This window comes from Carassius gibelio, chromosome A23, assembly GCF_023724105.1.
Source record: "Carassius gibelio isolate Cgi1373 ecotype wild population from Czech Republic chromosome A23, carGib1.2-hapl.c, whole genome shotgun sequence".
Lineage (NCBI taxonomy): Eukaryota > Metazoa > Chordata > Actinopteri > Cypriniformes > Cyprinidae > Carassius > Carassius gibelio.
The window spans coordinates 8987307-9013696 of NC_068393.1; the positions used below are offsets into that span (position 1 = coordinate 8987307).

General features: G+C 40.0%; 1 protein-coding gene and 1 long non-coding RNA gene across 19 annotated transcripts in view; one reads left to right on the forward strand and one right to left on the reverse strand.

Moving 5' to 3' along the window:
• The window catches only part of LOC127944828 (phosphatase and actin regulator 3-like), a 58028-nt gene that overhangs the window by 22600 nt on the left and 9038 nt on the right, over window positions 1–26390 (forward strand). For 3 of the 4 annotated variants that reach the window (XM_052541134.1, XM_052541132.1, XM_052541135.1), the window contains exons 3-9: window positions 18115–18270; window positions 18983–19201; window positions 19276–19495; window positions 19629–19771; window positions 20008–20161; window positions 24609–24664; window positions 25770–25831. In XM_052541134.1, coding sequence (XP_052397094.1) covers window positions 18115–18270; window positions 18983–19201; window positions 19276–19495; window positions 19629–19771; window positions 20008–20161; window positions 24609–24664; window positions 25770–25831 — 1010 coding nt within the window. The remainder of the gene's footprint in view (window positions 1–18114; window positions 18271–18982; window positions 19202–19275; window positions 19496–19628; window positions 19772–20007; window positions 20162–24608; window positions 24665–25769; window positions 25832–26390) is intronic. The other variant, XM_052541133.1, reaches the window with a different exon arrangement.
• LOC127944829 (uncharacterized) overlaps window positions 9701–26390 on the reverse strand; it is a 36847-nt gene continuing 20157 nt past the window's right edge. For 13 of the 15 annotated variants that reach the window (XR_008150452.1, XR_008150461.1, XR_008150457.1 and 10 more), the window contains one exon: window positions 9701–14084. This is a non-coding gene — a long non-coding RNA (uncharacterized LOC127944829). Of the gene's footprint in view, window positions 14085–23726; window positions 24640–26390 lie in introns of those variants that run through there. The other 2 variants (XR_008150449.1, XR_008150450.1) reach the window with 2 other exon arrangements.

Consider the following 26390-nt stretch of genomic DNA (forward strand, 5'->3'; position numbering starts at 1 on the left):
CCTAAAACAAGGAATATAATTAACAAATGCACGAAAATGTAACGTTTAATGTTTTGATTTAATGTTTCATTTGAATGCTTTAGTTAGTCAGTAAATACTGTTCAGTCAACTGCATTTTGAATATGTACAATTCTCCTATGTCTGTTTACAGTTTTACAATATTAAAGTTAAACGAGAAAACATTCATGAAACCTAATGGAGGATTAAAAGCCATGAATCAACATCTCGCCTGTTCGCTGTCTGTCTAGCTGGATAGAGAAGTGACACGTCTAGTGAGGACAGAACAGTAAAAAGCCTTATAAACAGCAGACAACGCCTTTCAAAAGCCCTTAACTTCAGTCATCAAGTCATCATGTGGCAGCCATTGGACCCGCAACCCCAACAACAGCCAGGTGGTCACATGCTGAAAGTACAAGAAGAGGTGCTGGAAACGAGATCCCGGTGCTCTGCTTCTTCAACTCGGTCAACCAGGTCATCTGCAAGCGTAGCAGCTCTCAAAGCGCGAGCTAAAGCTGAGGCTGTTCAAGCGCAGTTGGTCTATGCAGAAGAGGAAGCTGAAGTAATGAAACAACAAGCTCAAATGCAGGCTCAGCTACATATCTTAAAGATAAAGAAAGAAGCAGCAGCTGCTGCAGCAGAAGCAGAGATACTAGAAGCAGCCGCACAGTTTGAAGAACAACAGTCTTACAGTAAAGAACATCTGTGTGACAACCCTGTGGACTCCAAGGAAAAGGTTCAAAATTTCATTGACAGTCAAGCATTCTTGGAAAACAACCAAGTGTTGTCACAGCCTCAAATCTCAATCTCAAACACCTTCTACCAACATAACACAGGTGCAGAACCATCACCAACCCTCTACAATACTCCTGTAACCAAGCAAGAAACCCCGCAGCACCGACAACAACGGCTTTCCATATACACGTCAACACCACATCCTAACATATTGCATCCAGTTCTCAACCATCAACACCAGTCATTTAGCTCAATGCCCCCAAATCTTCAACAGATTATTTTCAGACAGGTAAATGATATGGCTAAATATCTAATGAGACGTGAACTGGTGTCAGCCACTTTGCAAACTTTTGATGATGATCCACAAAATTATCGTAGCTGAAAATCGTCATTTCTGAATGTCACTAAAGACTTGTCTCTGTCCCCTAAAGAAGAATTAGATCTACTTGTAAAATGGCTTGGACCAAAGTCAAACCATCAAGCTAAAAGAATCAGTGCGGCTCAAATCAATGATGCCTCTGAAGCTTTAAAAATGATCTGGCAGCGCTTGGAAGAAACCTACAGAGCACCTAAGGTAATTGAACATGCACTCTTTCTAAAGGTTGAAAACTTTCCTAAGATTACAGCTAGAGACTCAAGTAAACTAAGGGAGCTAGGAGACCTCTTACTTGAACTACAACTAGCTAAAGCAGAGGGTTATTCACCTGGGCTAGCCTTTCTGGATACAGCCCGTGGTGTTAATCCCATAGTGGAAAAACTCCCTTACTCCCTACAAGAAAGATGGATCTCACATGCATCCAAATACAAGGTAGATTTCGATGTCACTTTTCCACCATTTTCTACCTTTTCTAACTTTGTACGGGAGCAAGCATGTATAAGAAATGATCCTAGCTTCGCCTTTATTTCAGCATCTCAGTCCAAGTTTGACAGACCCGTTAAAAACAGTACTCGCACTATGATTTCAGTGAAAAAGACAGAAATAGCACAGAGTAATGAAACAATAGATGTTAGTAAGGATCCAGACAAACAATGTCCTTTGCATAAAAAGCCACATCCTCTCAGAAAATGTCGCAGTTTCCGCAGTAAGTCCCTAGAAGAGAGAAAAACATATCTGAAGGATAAAAACATATGCTTCAAGTGTTGTGCATCAACCAAACACCAAGCCAAAAACTGTCAGATCAAACTCACCTGCAAAGAATGTGGGAGTGAAAGACACAATACAGTGCTACATCCAGGTCCACCCCCCCCTAACAGCATCACACCGCCGACAGAGGTGAAACAGCATGGCGGGGAGCCTGAGACCAGCACACCATCAGTCTCAGCTACTGCAATGTGCACAGAGGTATGTGGCGAACAGCACGGCTCAAGGTCTTGTGCTAAAATATGCCTGGCCAAAGTAATCAGTCTCTTGCCCGCTCAGATTTTTTTGACCTCTTTAGTGTTAAAGGGGGCACAGAGGTGTATACCTTAAAGACATGTTCAGGAATCATACAAGTAAGAGGGAGAAAGGCTAAAGACTTTATTGTTGAGTCTATAGATGGTAACATAAAGGTGCAACTGCCTGCAATGCTTGAATGTGACATGATCCCAGAGGATCGTTCAGAGATTCCCTCGCCTGAAGTCGCCAATTACCACTCACACTTAAAGGAGCTCTCGCACAAGATACATCCCATAGACTCAAATGCAAAAATCCTGTTGCTCTTGGGTAGAGACATCCTGTGTTTGCACAAAGTGAGAGAGCAGCGCAATGGTCCCCATAATGCACCATTCGCCCAGCGCCTTGACCTCGGCTGGGTTATTGTGGGAGATGTCTGTTTGAATGGTGCACACAAATCAAGATCTGTCGCAGCATACAAAACTAACACACTGCTCAACGGACGTCCATCGTACCTCACACCATGTACCAGTGTCCTGCAAATAAAAGACAAATCTGTAAGTCAATTAAAAGAAACTCAAATCTGCACAGATACTTACCAGGCAATACAAACAGACAATCTCGGGGACACTATCTTCATCAGGAGGGTGGATGATGAAGAGTTAGCACCTTCACAACATGATGCACAATTTCTCACAATAATGCAGAACGAAATGTATCAGGATGAGAAAAACAATTGGGTTGCACCCCTTCCTTTTGTTACACCCAGACAACGTCTACCAAATAACCGAGACCAGGCTTTAAAAAGACTCATCACTCTAAAACGAAGTCTCGACAAAAAACCCGAAATGAGAGAGCACTTTGTACAGTTTATGCAAAAAGTCATAGACAACAAGCAACCAGAAGTCGCACCCCCCTTACAGCTGAATGAAGAGTGTTGGTATCTCCCCATCTTTGGGGTGTACCACCCGAAGAAGCCCCAGCAAATCCGTGTGGTTTTTGATTCAAGTGCCAAACATGAGGGTGTAGCACTCAACGACATTCTTTTAAGTGGCCCAGATCTCAACAACACCTTGCTTGGTGTTCTTATCAGATTTCGCAGAGAGCCCATTGCAATAACAGTAGATGTGGAACAAATGTTCTACTGTTTCACAGTAAGGGAAGATCATCGCAATTTCCTACGATTTCTCTGGTTTAAAGACAATGACATCACAAAAGAGATCATTGAGTATCGTATGAAAGTCCATGTTTTTGGAAATTGTCCGTCTCCCTCAGTTGCAATCTACGGGCTCCGCAAGGCAGCTGAAGCCAGTTTCAAGGAATATGGCAAGGACGCAGAGCATTTTGTCACCAGAAACTTTTACGTAGATGACGGTCTAACGTCACTCCCAACTGAATTTGAAGCAATTGCTCTCCTGCAAAAAACACAGAAAATGTTAGCTGAGTCAAATCTGCGTTTGCACAAAATTGCCTCAAACAGCAGCAAGATCATGGAGGCGTTCCCAGCAAATGACTTAGCAAAAGACATCAAAAGCCTTGACTTAGGCACTGACCCATTACCTGTGCAAAGAAGTTTAGGCATCAGCTGGAGTCTTGAATCGGATACGTTCACATTTCAAGTCTCTAAAGAAAAAAAACCATTCACCAAAAGAGGTGTGCTATCCACTGTTAATAGTTTGTATGATCCCTTAGGTTTTGTTGCACCTATAACTGTACAGGGAAAAGCACTCATAAGAGAACTAACCTCCGAACCATGCGACTGGGACGACCCCCTATCGCTAGCCAAAGAAAGACTATGGTCTGTATGGAGAGACTCTCTTCTCGAGTTAGAGCACCTACACATTCCCAGACCGTACGTACCTTTGTCTCTTTCCTCAACAAAGCACAGAGAGCTTTGTGTCTTCAGTGACGCCTCATCCACAGCAATAGCAGCTGTCGCCTACTTGTGAGTTGTCAATGAGCAGGGACAGCACCTCACAGGATTTATCATGGGCAAAGCTAAATTAGCACCAAAAACAGCTCACACAATTCCACGGCTGGAGCTATGTGCCGCTGTCCTTGCTACAGAAATGGCAGAGCTTATATGCCAAGAAATTGACCTGGAGCTTCATGCTGTAAAGTACTACACGGATAGTAAGATTGTACTTGGTTACATCTACAACATGTCAAGAAGATTTTACGTCTATGTATCAAACAGAGTCTCTAGAATCAGAAAATCTTCAGTACCAAACCAGTGGCATCATGTCTCATCAGAAAACAACTCAGCAGACATTGCTACTCGCCCAATAGCAGCACTTCTACTGCCACAAACATATGGGTTCACCGGACCCCCATTCTTGTTGAAGGAACTGCCCCCGTGTTCATCTACAGCTGATACAAACGAGTTTGAGCTAATAGAACCAGAGCATGATTCAGAGATTCGACCAGATGTGAATGCCTATGCAACCAAAGCCAACATCGAATCCCTCAGACCTCACCGGTTCGAACGTTTCTCAACATGGAAACATCTCATACGAGGTGTAGCAAAACTCATTACTCTAGCTAGAAACAAGTCCAAAACTTCAGGCGAAAACAGTACAAATCCTCAAACTCAAGCTAAACTTACAGTCATCTCAAGTGTCCAAAATTATGCATTCAAAGAGGACATTAAGAAACTGCATAAAGGGGAACGAATCCCAAAAACAAGCCCCTTGTGGACTCTAAACCCTTTCATAGACTCAGATGGACTATTAAGGGTGGCAGGTCGGACGTCTCTAGCTGACTTTACGTATGACGAAAAGCACCCACTGATACTTCCTACAAAACATCATGTGTCAACTCTGCTTGTGAGACATTACCATCAAGGTAATGTCTCACAATGTCTCCTGCAGAGAGGAAATGGCAGAAATCAAAAAACTCTACGGACCTCAGTGTGTATCAATCTCTCCTCTCTTCCTTCTCTGCAAATGTCTTCACAGCTAAAACATCCTACTACCACAACAAAATTAACAGCTGCTGTGACGCTCGGACACTATTCAAGACTTTCTCTTCTCTTCTTAATCCGCCGCCTCCACCTCCTCCATCGACTCTTACAGCGGACGACTTTTCAGCTTTCTTCACAAATAAGACGAAATCCATCAGTGAACAATTCTCCACACCACAGACTGAGGAAAACTTCACAATGACTGATGCACACTCTTTATCCTCCTTCTCCCCACTCTCAGAGATGGACGTCTCCAAAATTCTCCTGTCCAATCATCCTACTACTTGTCCACTTGATCCTATCCCCACTCACCTCCTTCAAGCGATCTCTTCTTCAGTCATACCTTCACTTACTCACATTATCAACTCCTCTCTTCAATCTGGAACATTTCCCTTAGCATTCAAGCAGGCTCGGGTAAGCCCACTGCTCAAGAAACCATCTCTAAATCCAGCGCTTCTTGAAAACTACAGACCGGTATCCCTTCTTCCATTCATTGCAAAGACACTTGAGCGGGCTGTGTTCAACGAGCTTTCTATGTTCCTTGGACAGAACAACCTCCTGGACAGCAACCAATCTGGCTTCAAAAGTGGCCACTCAGCTGAGACTGCTCTGCTCTCGGTTACTTTTGACACTGTTAATCACCAGATTCTCCTGTCCACCCTCAGAAAGATGGGAATCTCTGGAACTGCTCTCCTGTGGGTTAAGTCCTACCTCTCTGACAGATCCTTCAGTGTGTCTTGGAGGGGTGATGTTTCTAAGTCACACCACCTTGCTACTGGGGTTCCTCAAGGCTCAGTACTTGGACCACTTCTCTTCTCCATCTACATGACATCTTTAGGATCTGTCATTCAGAAGCATGGCTTTTCTTATCACTGCTATGCTGATGACACCCAACTCTACTTCTCATTCCAGCCTGATGACCCGACGGTAGCTGCTCGCATTTCAGCCTGTCTGAGTGACATTTCTAGCTGGATGAATGACCATCACCTTCAGCTTAACATTACAAAGACTGAACTACTGGTGATTCCAGCTAACCCACTGATTAATCACAACTTCTCTATACAGCTGGGCTCGTCAACCATAACTCATTCGAGGACAGCCAGAAACCTAGGAGTTGTGATGGATCATCAATTAAGCTTCACTGACCACATTGCTACAAGGACCCGGTCCTGCAGGTTTGCCTTATACAACATTAGGAAGATTAGACCCTTCCTGTCAGAGCAAGCAACCCAACTTCTTGTCCAAGCTCTTGTTCTCTCCAGACTGGACTATTGTAATGCTCTCCTGGCGGGCCTTCCTGCATGTACTGTCAAGCCTCTGCAAATGATCCAGAATGCAGCAGCGAGGGTTGTCTTCAATGAGCCAAAAAAAGCTCATGTTACTCCTCTCCTCATCAGGTTACACTGGCTACCAGTAGCTGCTCGCATCAAATTCAAGGTACTGATGCTTGCCTACAAGACGACCACTGGCACGGCACCAACTTACCTAAACTCACTGGTTAAATCCTATGTGCCCTCCAGAAGTTTGCGCTCTGCAAGTGAACAACGCCTTGTGGTGCCATCCCAAAGAAATTCAAAATCACTCTCAAGGACCTTTTCCTGGACTGTGCCCAGCTGGTGGAATGACCTCCCAATCTCAATTCGTACAGCTGAGTCTTTACTCATTTTCAAGAAACATCTAAAGACTCATCTTTTTCGCCTGCACTTAACCTACTAACACCAGTACCTTTTCTTGTCTTTTTCATAAACAAAAAAATAATAATTTATATACACCTGGCAATGCGTTCTATACTAGACTAACTGAGACTTGTCATGGCACTTGTATTTTGTTGTTGTTCTCTTGTTGACCTGACTGCTTCTATTGTTCTCATTTGTAAGTCGCTTTGGATAAAAGCGTCTGCTAAATGATTAAATGTAAATGTAAATGTAAGGTGTCGCACATCAAGGTCCTCACCTCACTGAGGGAGCGTTGCGATCTGCTGGTGTTTCGATAATTGGAGGCAGGAAACTAGTCTCAAGTGTAGTCTACCAGTGTGTCACTTGTCGTAGGCTTAGAGGGAAACCTGTTGAACAGAAAATGGCCAACCTCCCAGAAGATCGACTCACCATGGAGCCCCCGTTCACTAGGGTCGGCTTAGATGTTTTTGGACCCTGGAGTGTAGTCACTCGCAAGACTAGGGGTGGGGTCACAGAAAGTAAACGCTGGGCAGTTTTATTTAGTTGCTTAGGGACTCGTGCAGTGCACATAGAAGTAATTGAATCTATGTCTACCTCATGCTTTATTAATGCACTGAGAAGGTTTTTCGCAGTTAGAGGTCCTTCCAAAGTTCTCAGATCAGACCGCGGAACCAACTTTATTGGAGCCTGTAAGGAGCTAAAAATCAGTACAGATCACCCTGAGATCCAAGACTACCTCAGCAACGAAGGTTGCACATGGACATTCAACACGCCTCACTCATCACATATGGTTGGCTCATGGGAGAGAATGATTGGCATCGCTCGCCGCATTCTAGACGCCAGGTTTCTGCAGTCAGGTCCAACTCGTCTTACCCATGAGGTCCTCACAACACTAATGGCAGAAGTTATGGCAATCATTAATGCTCGCCCATTGGTTCCCATAAGTACTGATTCAGACTCACCAATTATTTTGACACCGTCTATGCTTCTAACTCCTAAGGCAGGAGTTGCTCCCACTCCTGAAGGGACATTTGACATGAAAGACATGTATAAAAAGCAATGGCAACATGTTCAAGTTCTTGCAGATACCTTTTGGAAGCGCTGGAGACAAGAATATCTGTCAGTGCTTCAGCCAAGAAGGAAATGGACTCATGACAAAGATGACATTCAAGAAGGGGATGTAGTCTTGTTGAAAGATGAACAAGTTAAACGTAATGAATGGCCCATTGGATTCATTACTAAAATCTTCCCAAGCGAAGACAAGAAGGTCAGAAAAGTGGAAGTCAAAGTTGTGAAGCAAGGGACTTCTCGTGTATACTTTCGACCAGTGACTCAACTTATTCTCCTGCTTTCCCAAAGTAGTGATACAAAGACTGATAAGTGTTAAATCGTGGTATAAAAGTTTTTATACCAGGCGGGGAGTGTAATGGTTTAGTTTAATAATAAGGAAAGTTTGGTTTGTTTATATGTTGACCTTTAAGCGCCCTCTTGTGGCGAGGACTGTGTATGGTAACCTTCATATGACTTGTTGCATTGAGTTCATTGTGAAGTGTCATGGCTGAAGTGCGGCTCGTACGGTGAGGTCGTGGCCCACATAAGGCTGTAAGTCGCTATTATTTATTATATAAATATGATGTTTAGTAGGTTTAAGATGTTTAAAAGTTAATTCATTAATCTAGAGATGCAAATGTTGCTAAAAACGAAATGTGAAGTGACATGCAAAGCGAGAGTATTAACAGTTAGTCAGTCCTGTATGCTAGCGATCTTTTGTTATGGTTAATAGGCTTATGTGAATTCCGTGATTACAAGAAATTACCTAAAACAAGGAATATAATTAACAAATGCACGAAAATGTAACGTTTAATGTTTTGATTTAATGTTTCATTTGAATGCTTTAATTAGTCAGTAAATACTGTTCAGTCAACTTCATTTTGAATATGTACAATTCTGATTGCTGTATTTCCTATGTCTGTTTACAGTTTTACAATATTAAAGTTAAACGAGAAAACATTCATGAAACCTAATGGAGGATTAAAAGCCATGAATCAACATCTTGCCTGTTCACTGTCTGTCTAGCTGGATAGAGAAGTGACACGTCTAGTGAGGACAGAACACCTACCATCTAGTTAACAAAGCTAAACAGCGTCGCCCTTTGTGTAATAAGTTACAGAAACTGTTTAACGCACCACACCTGCTGCACATAGTTTTATATGTGGATTATAATTTTCCGGAACTGAGTTAAACATAAATTGTAACCATTAATCTCCAAGTACAGCGTCCCTGGGAAGCCCAAACAAAGATGATTGGACTCAGAGATGAAAATAACAGTGTTTCAACGACATGGCGAACACAAACACAGCTCTTCCTTCTTCTCCGTCGGAGCACAACAAGGCCACGCCCCCTGTTTGTGAATTCATGTGGGCAGAGGTTAGTCAAAAAACTGTTTTAGTGACGTCATTACTGCAGGAACTAGAGGGCTGTAGTCCAAACGGGTCGTTCGTTGTAGGCGAATTCTGTTAAATCAAATATCTCGCTTGGCATTGAACTTTGAGCTTTAGAATTTTACAGATATTATTTATACTCTAACAACAACATTACACACTAACTAAAGTTTAAAACATGGAATCACGAAGAAGTGGACCTTTAGTCCAGTAATCATGATACTTTTGAAGTATCTGTGCACTGTGCAACACTAGTTTCTGGTGATTTAATTTTAATTTATTTAGACAATAAAGTATTGAATTTTAATATTGAAGATTTATTGGTTATTGGCCATAACATTAAAATAACTATAGGCTTATCAGTATTGGCCAGAACTGTAATATTGGTGCACCTTTACCTTGCACTTTACTAATATATATAGACATTAACTTGGGCTAAAAGAAAGAGGACCTAAAACAGAACCCTGTGGGACACTGCAGATAACAGGAGTGATGGAGGATGGAGAAACTGCTGTTTGTCAAGTCAAGTCACCTTTATTTATATAGCGATTTAAACTAAATACATTGCGTCAAAGCAACTGAACAATATTCATTAGGAAAAAAGTGTGTCAATAATGCAAAGTGACAGTAAAAGGCAGTTCATCATTGAATGGGCTAGTTGCATATCTCCGCCATCTTGGATTTCCAGTCTTACGAGTGTGTGCGTAGATATTTCCGGTTGTGCTAAACGTCAGTGCAGAGAACCGGAGAAGTCCAAATATTACCTTCTATATGTTTACAGGATTTATAATATCACTTCAAATCCAAATAAGATATACACTGGTATTATTACTATACTATAAATGTTACCTGAGCCAGTGGATTTGAAACTTGCTTATGTTTGGGTCCGGTGAATGAATTAAATACACTAATGTTCCCTACTGTTCACAAAATGAAAGTTGAACTCATGGTGTGTATACACAGCTACATAATGTATTTTTATCTTACCAAATATGTGAATGTACAAATTACTTATTTCTCGATTTCTCTATTTCTCATTATTTATTTTATTTTTTTCTATTATTTTATAATATTTACCTCGTGAGACGTGGGCTGCGATTTATCTTTAGAAGTATCCATTTCTCAATAGTACACGTACATCAGTCATCTGTCATGCTGTCAGTCTCTGTTTTCCTGGGTGTTCCCTAGTGAGCTCACTTCTCCTTAGGCACTTCACCATAGTCACTTTAATTCCTCTAGTCTGGTCCTGTCTTCACAGTAATTGCACTCCAATTAAATCGCACAGGTGCTGCCAATCCTTTGTCATTAGTCTCCCTATATATTGCTGTCCTTCTCTGTTGTCTCTATGGAGTCCTTACCCTATGTGTACCTATGTTCTCATCTCCCGAGACTTCCTCTTGCCTTCTCGTTCCTCCGAGTTCCCGTTTCATCTGGTTCCCTCTCTTGTTTTGTTTGGTTTGTCATCCTGGACTGTTTATTTTGTATTTACCCTTTTTGTTTATTAAACATACCTTTGCAATTGGATCCTACCCTCTCCTTGTGTTTTCTAAAACCCAACCGTCACAGAAGGACTCCATCCACAAGGATCCAGCGGTATGCCTGCTGTCATTTCCTCCCCAGCCAGCAAGCGGGAGAAGGGTGGCTTTGAGGACTCTCGCCTAGTGGTGTTCCGGGGGACCAGGGGAGGTCGCTCCGGAGCAAACAGTCGGGAGGAGATCCGGCAGCGATCTCCACTGTGGGCTCCCATCGACCCGGGATTCGGTTGGGGGCCGCCATTTCCCCAGTATGTTCCGAGAGGAGAAGGGAGACGCAGATCGGCCGAGCCAGCGCCGTGGTACCAGATGGCCGCCAGTCCTGTGCTGCTGCACAAAATGGCCGCCAACCCAACGCCGCTGCACTGCATTGCCGTCAACCCAGCACTACAGCACAAGATGGCCGCCAGCCCAGCGCCACAGCACAAGATGGCCACCAGCCCAGCGCCACAGCACAAGATGGCCGCCAGCCCAGCGCCACAGCACAAGATGGCCACCAGCCCAGCGCCACAGCACAAGATGGCCACCAGCCCAGCGCCACAGCACAAGATGGCCGCCAACCCAGCACCACGAGGCAAGATGGCAGCCAGCACAGCGCCAAAGTACAGAGTGCCAACCATTCCAGCGCAACAGCACAAGATGGCCGCCAGCCAAGTGCCACAGCACAAGATGGCCGACTCAACGCCTGAGTCTCCAGACAAGGTGCTACCAACTCGCCATCATGGAGGGCGGAAGAGGAGGAGAAAAGCGTCTACTGTTCCTCAAAGCCCGGAGAACATTCCAGAGTGGGCCGCTGCTGTCCAGGAGGACGTTCCCGAGCGGGCCGCTGCCGGCCATGAGGCCGTTCCAGAGGCCGAGGCGGTGCCCGAGGCTGTTCCCGATGCAGTGCCCGATGGTGTTCTGGAGGCCGAGGCGGTGCCCGATGCTGTTCCGGAGGCCAAGGCAGTGCCCGAAGGTTCCCGTGAACTCTCCAGAGTCGAGTCAGGTTCCCGTGAACTCACCAGAGTCGAGTCAGGTTCCAGTGAACCCTCCAGAGTCAGGGCTAGTCCCTGATGACCTTCCAGAGTCAGGACTAGGTACCATGGACTTTCCAGTGACAAGGCTAGTCACCGGTGATCTTCGAGGACTGAGTCAAGTCACCGGTGATCTTCGTCCTCCCATTGGGCCGACCACAAAGACGTGGTGGTCTTCCGCTCCGCCCTGGGGGACTTCGGCCTCGACCGCGAGGACGTGGTGGTCTTCCGCCCCACCCTGGGGAACTCCGGCCTTGACCGCGAGGACGTGGTGGTCTTCCACTCCGCCCTGGGGGGGCTTCTGCCTTGACCACTTGGGTGTGATGGCCCTCTGTTCCGCCGGGTGGGCATCACTTAATGTCCTCTATGGACCCATGTTTTTGTGTTTTTGTTTTCATTTGTTTTTCTATTTTTCTCCTACTTTGGACCTGGCCCTCCGTCCCTCCCCTTTATCCTCCGCCGGTCCACCACCCTCCTGGACTCCTTGTTTTGTGTTACACCTCTCCTGCCTCTGCCTTTCCATTCCATCTGGTTGTTCCGTCTCTGTTTTTTCCATTTTACCTGGTTGTCCTGTCTTTGTCTCTCCATTCCACCTGGTTGTCTCTGTCTGTCCATTCTATCTGGTTCTCCTGTCTCTGTTTTCTGACCCTCCATCCCTCCCCTTAGTCCGCCGCCGCTCCACCTCCCTCCTACCTCCTTTTCCGTTGGGTTTTCCTGGGTTTCAGGTGGAGCATCTGGCAGCTGCTCCATAGGGGAGGGGGTAATGTCACGCTGTCAGTCTCTGTTTTCCTGGGTGTTCCCTAGTGAGCTCACTTCTCCTTAGGCACTTCACCATAGGCACTTTAATTCCTCTAGTATGGTCCTGTCTTCACAGTAATTGCACTCCAATTAAATCGCACAGGTGCTGACAATCCTTTGTCATTAGTCTCCCTATATATTGCTGTCCTCCTCTGTTGTCTGTATGGAGTCCTTACCCTATGTGTACCTATGTTCTCGTCTCCCGAGACTTCCTCTTACCTTCTCGTTCCTCCAAGTTCCCGTTTCATCCGGTTCCCTCTCTTGTTTTGTTTGGTTTGTCATCCTGGACTGTTTATTTTGTATTTACCCTTTTTGTTTTATTAAACATACCTTTGCAATTGGATCCTACCCTCTCCTTTCTAAAACCCAACCGTAACATCTTCTTTCACAACATATTTTATTATTATATACAGTAAAAAATATGTGACTAATTTTAATATCTGTTTAATCTGATAATTAATGCAAACGAATAACAATATACATGGCTGCTCATATAGACAGATAATGATTTATGCTGCAGATCTTTCACAAAACAAATAAACACAAACACACATGAATGCAAAAAGCAATCTTTTATTTAAGGCAAACCTACCATAATTATATTACGTTTAATTGTACAGTTAGTTATAAATTATGTAATCAAATAAAGTTAATAAAACATGCTTTATCAGAAATCTCTGTGCGTCTTGTTTGACAGTAAGAAACATTGATCTTACATAACAGTCAGAACAAAACCAGCTCTTCGAAAATGAAAAGTATTGCATATTTGAGTGGTTTGTGTTTGAAAAAAGAAATCCCTGTGGACCTGACCTGACGCTGATCCGCATAATCAACAGAAGAATAAAGCAATCTCGGCAATGTATCTTGATGAATTTCCACAAAGAGGTACGCAAAATGTAGGGATGTTTCCCCATGTTTTTGATATACCACTATCGGCTGTTAAATTTGAAAATCATTAATTATATACATCTAGTCAAGTTTCGTATGTAATTTTCCCTTACTGTCAATGCGATCATTGCAAGACCGGAAATAAGTATGCACACATTTGCGCCGCTGAAGCTCACCGGCGCCATCTTGTGCACCTAGCCCATTTAGTGATGTCATCTCTGTTCAGTTTAAATAGTGTCTGTGCATTTATTTGCAATCAAGTCAACCGCTGATACCGCTGTAGATGAAGTGTCCCCAACTAAGCAAGTCAGAGGCGACAGCGGCAAGGAACCGAAACTCTATTAATTGAAAAAATTGGGAGAAACCAGGCTCAGTTGGGGGGGGCAGTTCTCCTCTGACCAGACGAAACCAGTAGTTCAATTCCAGGCTGCAGCAAAGTCAGATTGTGCAGAGGAATCATCTGTTTCCTGTGGTCTTGTCCTGGTGGTCATCTGAGACAGGGGATCTGTATCTGGGGCTCTAGTTGTCCTGGTCTCCGCTGTCTTTCAGGGATGTAGAGGTCCTTTCTAGGTGCTAATCCACCATCTGGTCTCGATACGTACTGGATCCGGGTGACTGCAGTGACCCTCTGATCTGGATACAGACTGGATCTGGTGGCTACGGTGACCTCAGAATAAGAGAGAAACAGACTAATATTAGCCTAGATGCCATTCTTCTAATGATGTAGCAAGTACATCGGGTGGTATGGGAAGTGTTCCCGGTTCCGGTTTACATAATAAATGCAGCCTAAAAAATCATTTAACGGATTTGGATATTAAAAGCATATGGACCCACTTTAAATTAAGTGGCCTTAACTACTATGTACTTACATTTTAATTAATAATTTAGTACAGTGTACTTATTGTGTTCATACATGTTTTTACATTGTACTTGTATTAAAAAAAACTACATGTAATTACATCTGTATTTAATTTCTGTAATTACATTTATAATTACACTGTTGACTCATACTTTAAACCTTAACCCACCCTTAAACTTACCCATACCTCCAACCCTCTCCCTAACCTTACACCTATCCCACCTCAATAGCAGCAAAAGTGTTTTACAATACAATATGAACACAATAAGTACATTGTACTTATTTTTTATGTAAGTACATAGTAGTTAAGGCCACCTAATATAAAGTGGGACCAAGCATGTTAGTATGTTATGTGTAAGCCAGGTTAAAGAGATGGGTCTTTAATCTAGATTTAAACTGCAAGAGTGTGTTTGCCTCCCGAACAATGTTAGGTAGGTTATTCCAGAGTTTATGCACCAAATAGGGAAAGGATCTGCTGCCCGCAGTTGATTTTGATATTCTAGGTATTATCAAATTGAGTTTTGAGAACGTATTGGATGTAGAGGATTATAATGTAAAAGGAGCTCATTCAAATACTGTGGTGCTAATCCATTCAGGGCTTTATAAGTAATAAGCAATATTTTAAAATCTATACGATGTTTGATAGGGAGCCAGTGCAGTGTGGACAGGACCGGGCTAAAATGGTCATACTTCCTGGTTCTAGTAAGAACTCTTGCTGCTGCATTTTGGACTAGCTGTAGTTTGTTTACTAAGCGTGCAGAACAACCACCCAATAAAGCACTACAATAATCTAACCTTGATGTCATAAATGCATGGATTAACATTCCTGCATTTGACATTGAGAGCGTAGGGCGTAATTTAGATATATTTTTTAAGATGGAAAAATGCAGTTTTACAAATGCTAGAAACATGGCTTTCTAAGGAAAGATTGCAATCAAATAGCACACCTAGGATTTCTAACTGATGACGAAGAATTGACAGAGCAGCCATCAAGTCTTAGAGAGTGTTCTAGGTTATTACATGCAGAGTTTTTAGGTCCTATAATTAACACCTCTGTTTTTTCAGAATTTAGCAGTAAGAAATTACTCGTCATGCAGTTTTTTTTATATCGACTATGCATTCTATTCGTTTTTCAAATTGGTGGGTTTCAACAGGCCGCGGAAAAATATAGAGCTGGGTATCATCAGCATAACAGAGAAAGCTAACACCATGTTTCCTGATGATATCTCCCAAGGGTAACATATAAAGCGTGAAGAGTAGCGGCCCTAGTACTGAGCCTTGAGGTACTCCATACTGCACTTGTGATCTATATGATACATCTTAATTCACTGCTACAAACTGATGGTGGTCATATAAGTAGGATTTAAACTATGATAATGCACTTCCTTTAATGCCAACAAAGTGTTCAAGTCTATGCAAAAGAATGTTGTGGTCAATTGTGTCAAATGCAGCACTAAGATCCAATAAAACGAATAGAGAGGTACAACCACGATCAGATGATAAGAGCAGATCATTTGTAACTCTAAGGAGAGCAGTCTCAGTACTATGATACGGTCTAAATCCTGACTGGAAATCCTCACATATACCATTTTTCTCTAAGAAGGAATGTAATTGTGAGGATACCACCTTTTCTAGTATCTTGGACAGAAAAGGGAGATTCGAGATTGGTCTATATTGGTTTGTCATTGAAGGACAGAACCAGGGGAGAGTTTCCAGAGAGTCAGTGATGCCTACATCTAAATGACAGAATACAATAAAGACTTGAGGTGCAGAAGGAGTTGAATATTAAACCCCCCTGATTCAGCAAAAAGGCGGAGGTCAGTTATGGCCCCGCAGAGATCTGTCCCTGCTACTGTATGTAAAGGAAAGTTGTGGCCTAATTGTTAGAGAGTTGGACTTGCAATCGAAGGGTTGTGAATTTGAGTCTCGGGCCGGCAGGAATTGTAGGTGGGGGGAGTGCATGTACGTGACTGAGGTGCCCTTGAGAAAGGCACTGAACCCCCGACTGCTTCCCTGGGCGTCGCAGCATAAATGAATGCCCACTGCTCCGGGTGTGTGTTCACTGCTGTGTGAGTGCACTTTGGGTGGGTTAAAAAGCAGAGTATGAATTCCAAATATGGGTCACCATACTTGGCTGTATGTCATTTCACTTTTTTTTTTTTAAAGGACAATTTACTGCCCGGTAAGGCTTGTACAGAGATTAAGAAACTTGGTGCAGCTGTAGTTGAGAGGGAACAGCTCTTTTCAGCTGAGGTTTATGATGGGTCTATAATTATTTAATACAGAAGGACCTAGACAATGTTTGCTGAGAATTAGGGTCTCAGCAGCAGTTTTTAGTTCTAATGGAACAGTGCCAGAAGCAAGAGATCTGTTAATCAAGTGTGAAATGAGTGTACTGATAGCAGGCAGCATTAGAAAGTTTAGTTACATAATGAGACAATATTATCATCATCCAGTCAAAGTTAGAGGAGGAAGTGATACACAAATGATAGTAGATGCATGCAGAGAATGAGGGAGGATGTCTGATAATTTTGAGATTGGGAAAGAGCAGGCAAATTCATTCCTTTGAAAACAAACCGCAGAGGTGTAATCATTTTTTGAGAGGGAAACCAGTTACTTTTCACTTCAAAGTAATTCTTCTTTCAAAATGATAGTTCCCCCCAAAATGAAAATGCCATCATTTACTCATCATCATGTCATTCAAAACACATACTGTATGACTTTCTTTATTTTGTAGGACATAAAACAATATATTTTGAAAAATGTTTAAACTGTTTTTGTCCATACAATGAAAGTTAGTGGCTACTAATGAGGTATTAGACCCAACTGACCCGCACTCTTCTTTTGTGCTCCACAGAAGAAAAAAAAATCATACAGGTCTGGATGAGCATGAGTAAAACATCTTTAAGTGTATAATGATATATATCTAGTGTTTATGGGACCCCAGGTTCAAATTTACCAATCCAAATAGCAAATGAAGTGATCAGCATGCATTTTTATTGTATAAGTATCTTTTCCATTGTGTTCTTTTGGGAAAACATGGCAGCTGTTCATGATCTGTCATTGAACTCGAAGTAAAGTTGGAACTACACATTAAAAATATTGACATATGATAGATAAATATGCATCACTTTTTAGTTTGCTTATGTTAAAACGAATCCAAATAGATGTCAATTTTATATGCAATTCCAATACAAAAATTTTCAATTTAGGTCTGCATCTGTTTTGAACAGAACACTTGACTGGAGAGATAATTTGGAGAAGTCAAGAGCCATAGGTTTACAATCAGCAAAATGTATAGCTGTTAATTTTCTAGCACCCCATGGAGATCTCAAATATCATCCCCAAATGACCAAGTCTCAAAGTCAAAATCAGAAACAACTACCCACATCATGTCATCTGGAAGATGGCACAGATGGAGCTTGTGTGAAGGTAGTCTCAGCTTCAGACATCACGCCCACTGTTGGCTAAACATCTGATGCATATGGCACACAGAAGTGGAAACATTTTCAGTCGTCATCGTATTGGTTGAAAGATACAAGATTTACGTGAGATGTGTGTCGCATTCTTTAATGTTCTGCCTGGAAACAAAGACAAAGACAACTGTGATGACGACCGCTTATTAAGATCAACTAAACGCTGGATTTTCAAAAGCATGTGAAGTATTTAAAATTCGTGGCATAGAATCTTTAAAATATGTCCAAGAGTTTTACACAGTTTTGTTGTGGTGAAATCTCCACGAGAAGTAGTAAATCCAAGAGACTAGTGTGAATGAAACTGGTCATGCTTATGTATATGTTGCATAACGTGTTTGTTAACACTGTTCCTCTGTGTGCAGATGTGGCCTTGGCCTGCGGACTTCACTCTCCAGACCTCAGCTCTCACATCCAGGGCATCTCCGATGCTGAGATCCGGCTACCTGGCTCCCAGGGGCCCATTCTTAGCATCAGTAGCATGGAGTACCTCAGCTCAGAGCAAGACATATTCCCTACTGGTGAGGGCTCTTTAGCATTTTATATATATAATTTTATATATATATATATATATATATATATATATATATATATATATATATATATATATATATATATATATATATATATATATATATATATACATACACTACCATTCGAAAATTAGGAATAATAGAGAATTTTTTATGTTTTGTATTAAGTTTCTTATTCTCAGCGAGGCTGTATTCATTTAATATGTATTCATTTGAATATATTTAAAAAAAGCTTTTTTTTTATGCCGGAGATGAATTTTCAGCAACAATGTAGAAAACAATTGTCTTAAAGTGTAATAATATTTCACAATAATAATAAAAAACAACTATTCAAAACTTTTGAGTCCTGCTATTTGCTCAGCCAATAGCAGAAGTTTGAGGCGGGCCTAACTGTTTGACCCACCAATAGAGTAGAGGGGGAGTTTTCGGGAAACCTGTCTGGAAACGGTCAATATTTTTTTTGCAAATATAATCCTTGACTAAAAAACATTACCAATTAACCACATCTTTGAATTCTGTTCCTAATAGTTTAAACCAGGGGTGCCCAACCCTCCTCCTGCCGATCAACTGTCCTGCAAAGTTTGGCTCCTACCCTAATCAATCACACCTGGATTGGAGCTAAACTCTGCAGGACAGTCGATCGCCAGGAGCAGGGTTGGGCACCCCTGGTTTAAACTATGATTTTTTTGCTTTCTATCAGTGGTAGATTTTGTAGAGGACAATGAGACGATGGAAGAGCCAAATTCAAATGAGGAAGAGGAGGAAGATGAAGAGGCGGGTCCCTCTGTAAATGAGAATAAAGACGTTGAGGAAGATGAAGATGAAGACGACAGAGAGGAAGATGAGGAAGATGAACTGCAGGAACAGTCTCCTACGAGAGGTCATGGCAATCTCATTTCTCAGTTAAGCACGGAGGAAGGTGTGTTTATTTTCACATAATGAATTATAAGATAGTATTTCAGTATACGAATGCATTTTTTTTTATTTCCACAGACCCAAGTAAAGTCATCATCGCATCAGTGCCTCAGTCAAACTCTTTTCTGCAAAAAGAACTTCCTAGAGTCCCTGACGGCCCTACTCCTGTGGTTTTAAGAGGGCCCTTTACTAATACTGTGGGCTCGCCACATATAGGTAGCATACACCCTCCACTGACCCCTAGCTGTATTATAGAAGAACTGCACCGAGCACTGGCAACAAAGCTCAGACAGGACAGGTGAGGATGTTACCCTCTTATTATTATTGCTCGATTACAAAAATACTTTTTATAAAAGGTTTGAGAATCATTTTCTATCGTTATTACTAATGTATCACATTAAGATGTGTCTCTTTTATTTTTCTTTCTTTAGCATTGAGCGAGAGCCAAGTGGAGATTGTGAGAGCAGAAAGGAAGCAGAGGAAAACAAGGAAAATGTTCGACAGGACAACTGCTTTACTGACGCTTCAGGAATTATCTACGATGTTGACAGCTGGAACGACTCTGTCATTTCTGGTGGGTTTACCACATAACTTTTATTACTTGTAACATTTTTACACCTAATATGTCATTGTGATTTAGGCGATCAGGTAGAATTTGAATCTTTGCCATGATTGTATCATTGTGTTTTCTCATGTTGCATAATAAAAGTAGCAAAAGAGATCAATCATTTGGTCATTTTTGTCTGGAAATCTGAATTTCTTTGGGTTGTTCTGTCAGTAAGTTATGAATTATATGGCAAACGTGTGCAGGCACATTGCCAAGGAGGATGAGGAAGGAGCTGCTGGCTGTGAAGCTTCGGAATCGTCCCAGCAAACAGGAGCTGGAGGACAAGAACATTTTTCCTACACGGAGCGACCAGGAGAGACAGGAGATCCGTCAACAGATTGAAATGAAGCTTGCCAAGTGAGTCATAAATATATGTTCACTGTACTGTACATGCAATTATATAAAATATTACACTGCCCTCTTCAGGACGTTTTCAGAAATGCATAAAGATGTCATCTTTAGGGTGTTGAAGACTGCTTAATACTTTTTTTGACGAACAAACCTGTTATAACCAGCATGCACTGTCAACCTTAATTTTATTATTCATTTAGCTACTAATTTTCATCTGTTAATTACACAGGGAATCTTAATGCTTAATGCTCAATCTCCTTTGTTACGGACATTATCTGTTTACCTATATAATATATCACTTAAGGATTATATGAACAAGTGAACTTGTGAAACAGATTATGAAAACAGGTTTTGTGCAGTGGTAGTGTTAGTATGTGATGTAAGGTACATAGCAGAAACTGGGATTACAGTTGATTGATGAGTGGAGTTAATCTGAGTGAATCAATCCACTACAGCTTCAATTTGATTATATTTGATTATATCACCTGCCTTTGACTTCAGAAGTTCAGTTCAGTACATGATGCTCATGTTTGGTGCAGTGATTCAAGCGATGGAGAAGCTTCCACAGACTGCAACACTAATGCTTTGCTTTTGCTGTTTTCTGCTTTGCTATTGTTGGTCTTGCTTGAGTTTTGTTTTGTTTGTTTTGCCTAGCTGTATTGTTTTTGTGTTATGTTTTTTATTTCAATTCGTTTTGTCAGTTTTTTTGGTTTTGCTTTGCATTGTTTTGTTTTGCTTTTTGTGTTGTGGATTGTTTTGCTTTGGTGTGCTGTTTGGTTCGGTTTTGTTTTGTGTTATGTTTAGATTTGTGTTTTGTGGTTTGTTAAACTTTGTGTTTTGATTCATTTTGTATTTTGTTTTGCTTTCTTTTCTGTTTTGTGTTTTGCTTTTTTCTTTTATTAGCTTTGTTGTATTTTGTTTTGCTTGGTCATGTTTTTTTTTTCTTTGTGTTATATGTTTTGCTATTTGTTTTACTTTTCTTTGCTGTTTTGTGGTTTGTTTTGCTTGCTTTGGATTCTCAGCAAACATTAACTGTGACATCTACTACTTCATCCTTCTGATAGAAGCAATGTAGTGTCTGATCCTTTCAACTAGGTGTAAGGGGAAGAACAGCTGAGGAAGGCCTGCCGTGCCTCACTCAATTATAGGTCTTGTCAGGATAAGTCTTATGTAATCAGCTGTGGTATTTATCACCTTTGTGGATGTTCAGAAGAAACAGTGATTATTTCCAGGGTAATTCAGGCTATAATAGAGCTTTGTTAAGACTGCAGTGACACACACAGTGCTAAAATGTCATGAAAAATTATGGTAAGTGACCATCCTAAGTAATGTAATATAAGAGCCATGACTGGTTTTGTAGCAAAGATGTGATTCAGATATGAGGAGAAAGCAGACACTGTGCTGATGCAGGTGTTTACATTAGATTAACTTTAGGCACAGCAACACATTCAACAGATTCATACATATGATGCACATTTACACTAAATTACTTTTAAATCTGTAATAGTTCTGGATGCTTAACAATGATTATTTGCACTTAATAAACCAAAATAACTGTTGTACTTCTAAGGATTTTGCAAACACATGTTCATAGCTGGATGTGTTTGATGCTTAGCAGATATTTCCCAAGAGAGTAAGGTCCTGTTAGAACTTCTAATTGGAATCATAGGGTTCACATATGTTTGTGTGTCATACTCTTTATAAGTTACTACATTTTACAGTGGGAAGTCTGGTTAAATTTAGCAAAGCTGAAAATCCAGCCAGGTGCCGCCTTGGTTTTCCCTAGAAACAAGGTTGATGATTTTACATAACACAAAATTCATAAAGTATATCGATGTTAAATCTGTATTGATCTGTCATATTCCAGGGAAATTGATTTTAACAGTAACTGATAAACCTTCAAAGTCAGACCTGTTGATAATCAATTGTCGAAACCATCTCAATTGATTGACAGATACAAGTGACTGAACTTTAAAAAAAATATATATTAATGTTAAATAGTGGAATTTGTGGTGAAAAACTACATTACTCGTGATGCTGATGCATGAAAATTACACCAATTACAGTCACAGAGAGACATAATCGAGTCTTCCTTCACTCTCAAAATTATTTTTTGTGTGTGTGTGTGTGTACATATATATATATATATATATATATATATATATATATATATATACACACACACACACACACACATATATATATATATATATATATATATATATATATATAGATACAAATGCTACTGTTAAATTAATAGTTTTATATTTCACCATTGTTTTTAAATTGGATTAATGTCATTTGCAATGCTTCATGGGACGTGTTGTATTAGAACTGACATAAATGATTTACAGTAAATACATACACAATTAATATTTTAAAGACAATAGGCATAATTATGAAATCGTATTTAAAGATGTACTTAAATCCTACATAAATCATTCAAAAAGCACTTCAATTTAATATACATAAATGTATAAACTATAATACCTTTAATTACATGTAACATGCAATTAATTGTACGAAAACATGACATTCAGCTGCACTTTTAGAGTTTCCACAAGTACTCCTTGTAAAGCCTTCAGTGCAAGACTTCATTTTTGCCATTTTGGTATTGACAGTATCAAGTAGAACGGATGCAATAAAAATGAGAAGGATCAGGACAGTTCAGGCCAGAAAACGTGCAGTATTAAGACAATAGGGTCAGTTATGAATTCAAGTTCAGGTCTGACAGTGATAGTCAGTGTGAATGTGTACCATACACTTGAAGTAGGCCAGCGGTGAAGTGTGACGGTCGATGCACCTGCAGGACAGGCTGAAGTCTGAGCTTAACACACAATGACACTTTTCCAGCGCCATCTCATGACCTTCCTATCTTTGGCTTGCCATGCACCACTGAAGAAAGACACGGCTGGAGCCATTTTTAGAGCTCAGACTGGTGAATAATAGACGCTAGTGCATGTTCCCCTCCTCCATCTCTACCTGCACGCCATAGTGAATACCAAATACAGTGGTAGTTTACAATAGTACTCATTGCAGCTTCTTCTTATTGATGGAAAGAGATTGGGATAAAGTGCACTGCCATCTGTCTGTTAATTAAATGAGTCTGATTAATGATTGGTGCATAATGCAGACCAATGGCATGAGCTTCCAGCATTGCTCGGGTAGATCTCTGTTTCTGTATTCACGTGCAAGCTACAGTTGCTAGCCAACCCCTGATACAGGACAATAATATCCACCAGCTTCCAAAGGGGTTTTGGGAGTAGTTCTCCATTTCAGTTCATGAAATATTAACACTGCCACATCTGCTGGAATCCCGCCGTCTTACTCAGCTTATACGAGTGACAGCAGCGATGCAACGGCTGGAATGCAAAATAATGCCGTAAAATGCCTTATAATTAATCAGATCTCTACATATAGCTTTGGATAGCAAAGTATTTTGAATAAATGTTTGAAAGCAGCCGCACAGTAATTTCTATGAGACAATATGCCATTAAAACACATGTATATAACTTATATATATATATTTAATGTTTATATAAAATCTAAATAAATATTTCCTAGAATGACACCACAAACAATAAATATATATATATATATGGTATTTATTTAAAAGAGTATAGCAAACCTGTTGATATTGTTGAAATTATTACTAACATTAATACTAATATTATATCAAACTGAATAGTGTTCTAGTGAGACAAAGCAATAATTATAACTGATAATAATTTAGCAATTAATTAAGAAATGGCTCAAAAACATCACCGAATTTATACAATTCAATTCTTTAACAAAAAAAAAAAAAAAAAATGTCACTTCCAGGAAGATTGGCTTATAATTTGAAATATTAAATAGACAAAGAGGATAAAATGTAAGATTAGGGAAAGGAACGTTACACCCCTAAGTTTACGTAGTTATGAAATGTGATCGAATATAGCTCACTTTATGATTTCTGCCTTTAAAAAGTGAGTTAAATATTTAGGAGTATATTAAGACGATGACGGCATTTGACCCAGTTGCTTTGATCTATACTTTCTACTTTTCATTTTCTAGAAAATTATATTAATTTCTCAAACAACAACAAAAAAATTAATTAGTGCGCTACTACAAAGGCTAGTGGAGATGGAGCGCGCGCTCGCCCGCCCACATACAAACCACAACAAGGAGCACGAGGTCTCTCGCGCGCGCGCGGTTAAATGCATCGACTGCACTTTCTCACTCAGTTGAGTCTCATCAGAACAGCATCTTAATAGTTGGTGCCTATTTAGGAAATGTGCTCAAAAACCCAGTGTTTTGCATCCAGATGAGGAGTAATAGCTGCCAGGCTTGAGCACAAAGGACGGAGAGACTTTGAGCGTCCTCTCAGGATCTGCCTCCTCAGCTCTGGATCTCAGTGAGCCGCTTCAGCGCGGGACAGTATGGTTCAGAACCTGATTCTCATCTTTCTCCACAGGAGACTCAGTCAACGGCCGGCCGTTGAAGAGCTGGAGAGCAGAAATATTTTAAAACGTGAGTAATAGGCGAAAAAAAAAATTTATCAACATAAATCTAAATAATAAATGTACTGTATGTTTCAGAAATTGTTGTTTCTTAGTAATAATTATCATAATGTTATTAATGAATATTGTTTATAGTATTGCAGAGTAATAATAAAACTTTTGCAACTTCATTGTAATAATTGTATTTGTTAAATAAATCATATTTTATTATTATTGTTGTATTGTATGTATATCAGTAATAATAATAGCAATACAATATATATATATATATATATATATATATATATATATATATATATATATATATATATATATATATATATATATAGGCCTAGTACAAATATATATTTTTTATATTTTATAAATATTTGTAAAAATAATATATTTTATTTATAATTAAAAATGAAAATATTACAATACTAAAAAGTCTTTTTTATATTAAAAAAAGTTTTCATATTGCTAATCATCTTTAATCAGCACTTAATAATTTAACCAGTACTAACTGCTACTTCAATGTATTGATGTATATTTTTGGTAAATATAAGTAATGTTTTTAGATTTTATATGGCTATCAATAATATACATTAAATAAACATTAAATTATTAAGTAAATATGAATATAGTTTTTGATATTGCACAGTAATAATATCACTGTTGCAACTTCTTTGTAATAACATCTACATCTGTTAAATATATATATATATATATATATATATATATATATATATATATATATATATAATTTAAATACCAACTACAACGTTTTTTTATCATATATTTAATCAGCACTTTAATTAAATCAGATATTTAATCTTCAAATTTTTGCATGCATATCAATAATAATAAAAATAACAATAATAATAATAATTAAAATAGTAAATAAGGTTTTTGGTGCTTGCTAAGGTGAAAATTTAATCTTTACGTCAGACAAAATACTTAAATGTGCCAACATGCTTTTTGAGGTCTTCCATTGCTTTGTAGTCCACAGAATCTCTACAGACTACTTTTAAAGTAGATTAAAGTAATCTTTCTGTAAGATATGATGCATTGCTCAAGCAGGTATGTTGAATGACCCTGCGACCGCATAGATCACCCTCTCTGAGTGTCTCTTTCAGAGAGGAATGATCAGACGGAGCAGGAGGAAAGAAGAGAGATCAAACAGAGATTGAACAGAAAGGTAAACAGCCTCTCTCACATGAACCTCATGTTCAAATCCCTTGCAGCATGCTTTATTTTTCCGGCTTATTTATTGCTACTTGCCGTAAACCATTATAAAACATTGTGGTGCTAAATAAAGATGCATCAGTCAAGGACATGCATTGGTTTTCAGAGGGGTAAAGCAATTTTGTGGACCAATAATGTTCAGAATTAGTTGCATCAGATTGAGAGAACCTCCATTAAAGTGTTCGGACAATAGAGTTTGATGAGAAGAAAAGAGGTGATTTTACTGACATGCCAGAAATGACTTGAGATCTGTAAGCAAATTTATTTATTTTTTAATGTGAACATGTGAACTTATACATTTATTTAAACATCCCCATGTGTGCACACTACTACACCTCTGTGTGATGGTAAATGACTCAAGAGTTTTGTTACCGTTCTGTGCTCATCATCCGCTATTTCCACCACTTAACCAAGCCACTCTTCTTTAAAACATGATGACATTTTATTTCCCATGTCATTACATTTGGGTTGGCTCTCGTGTTGAGTTGTTTCGTCCGCAACCATTAAAGGTA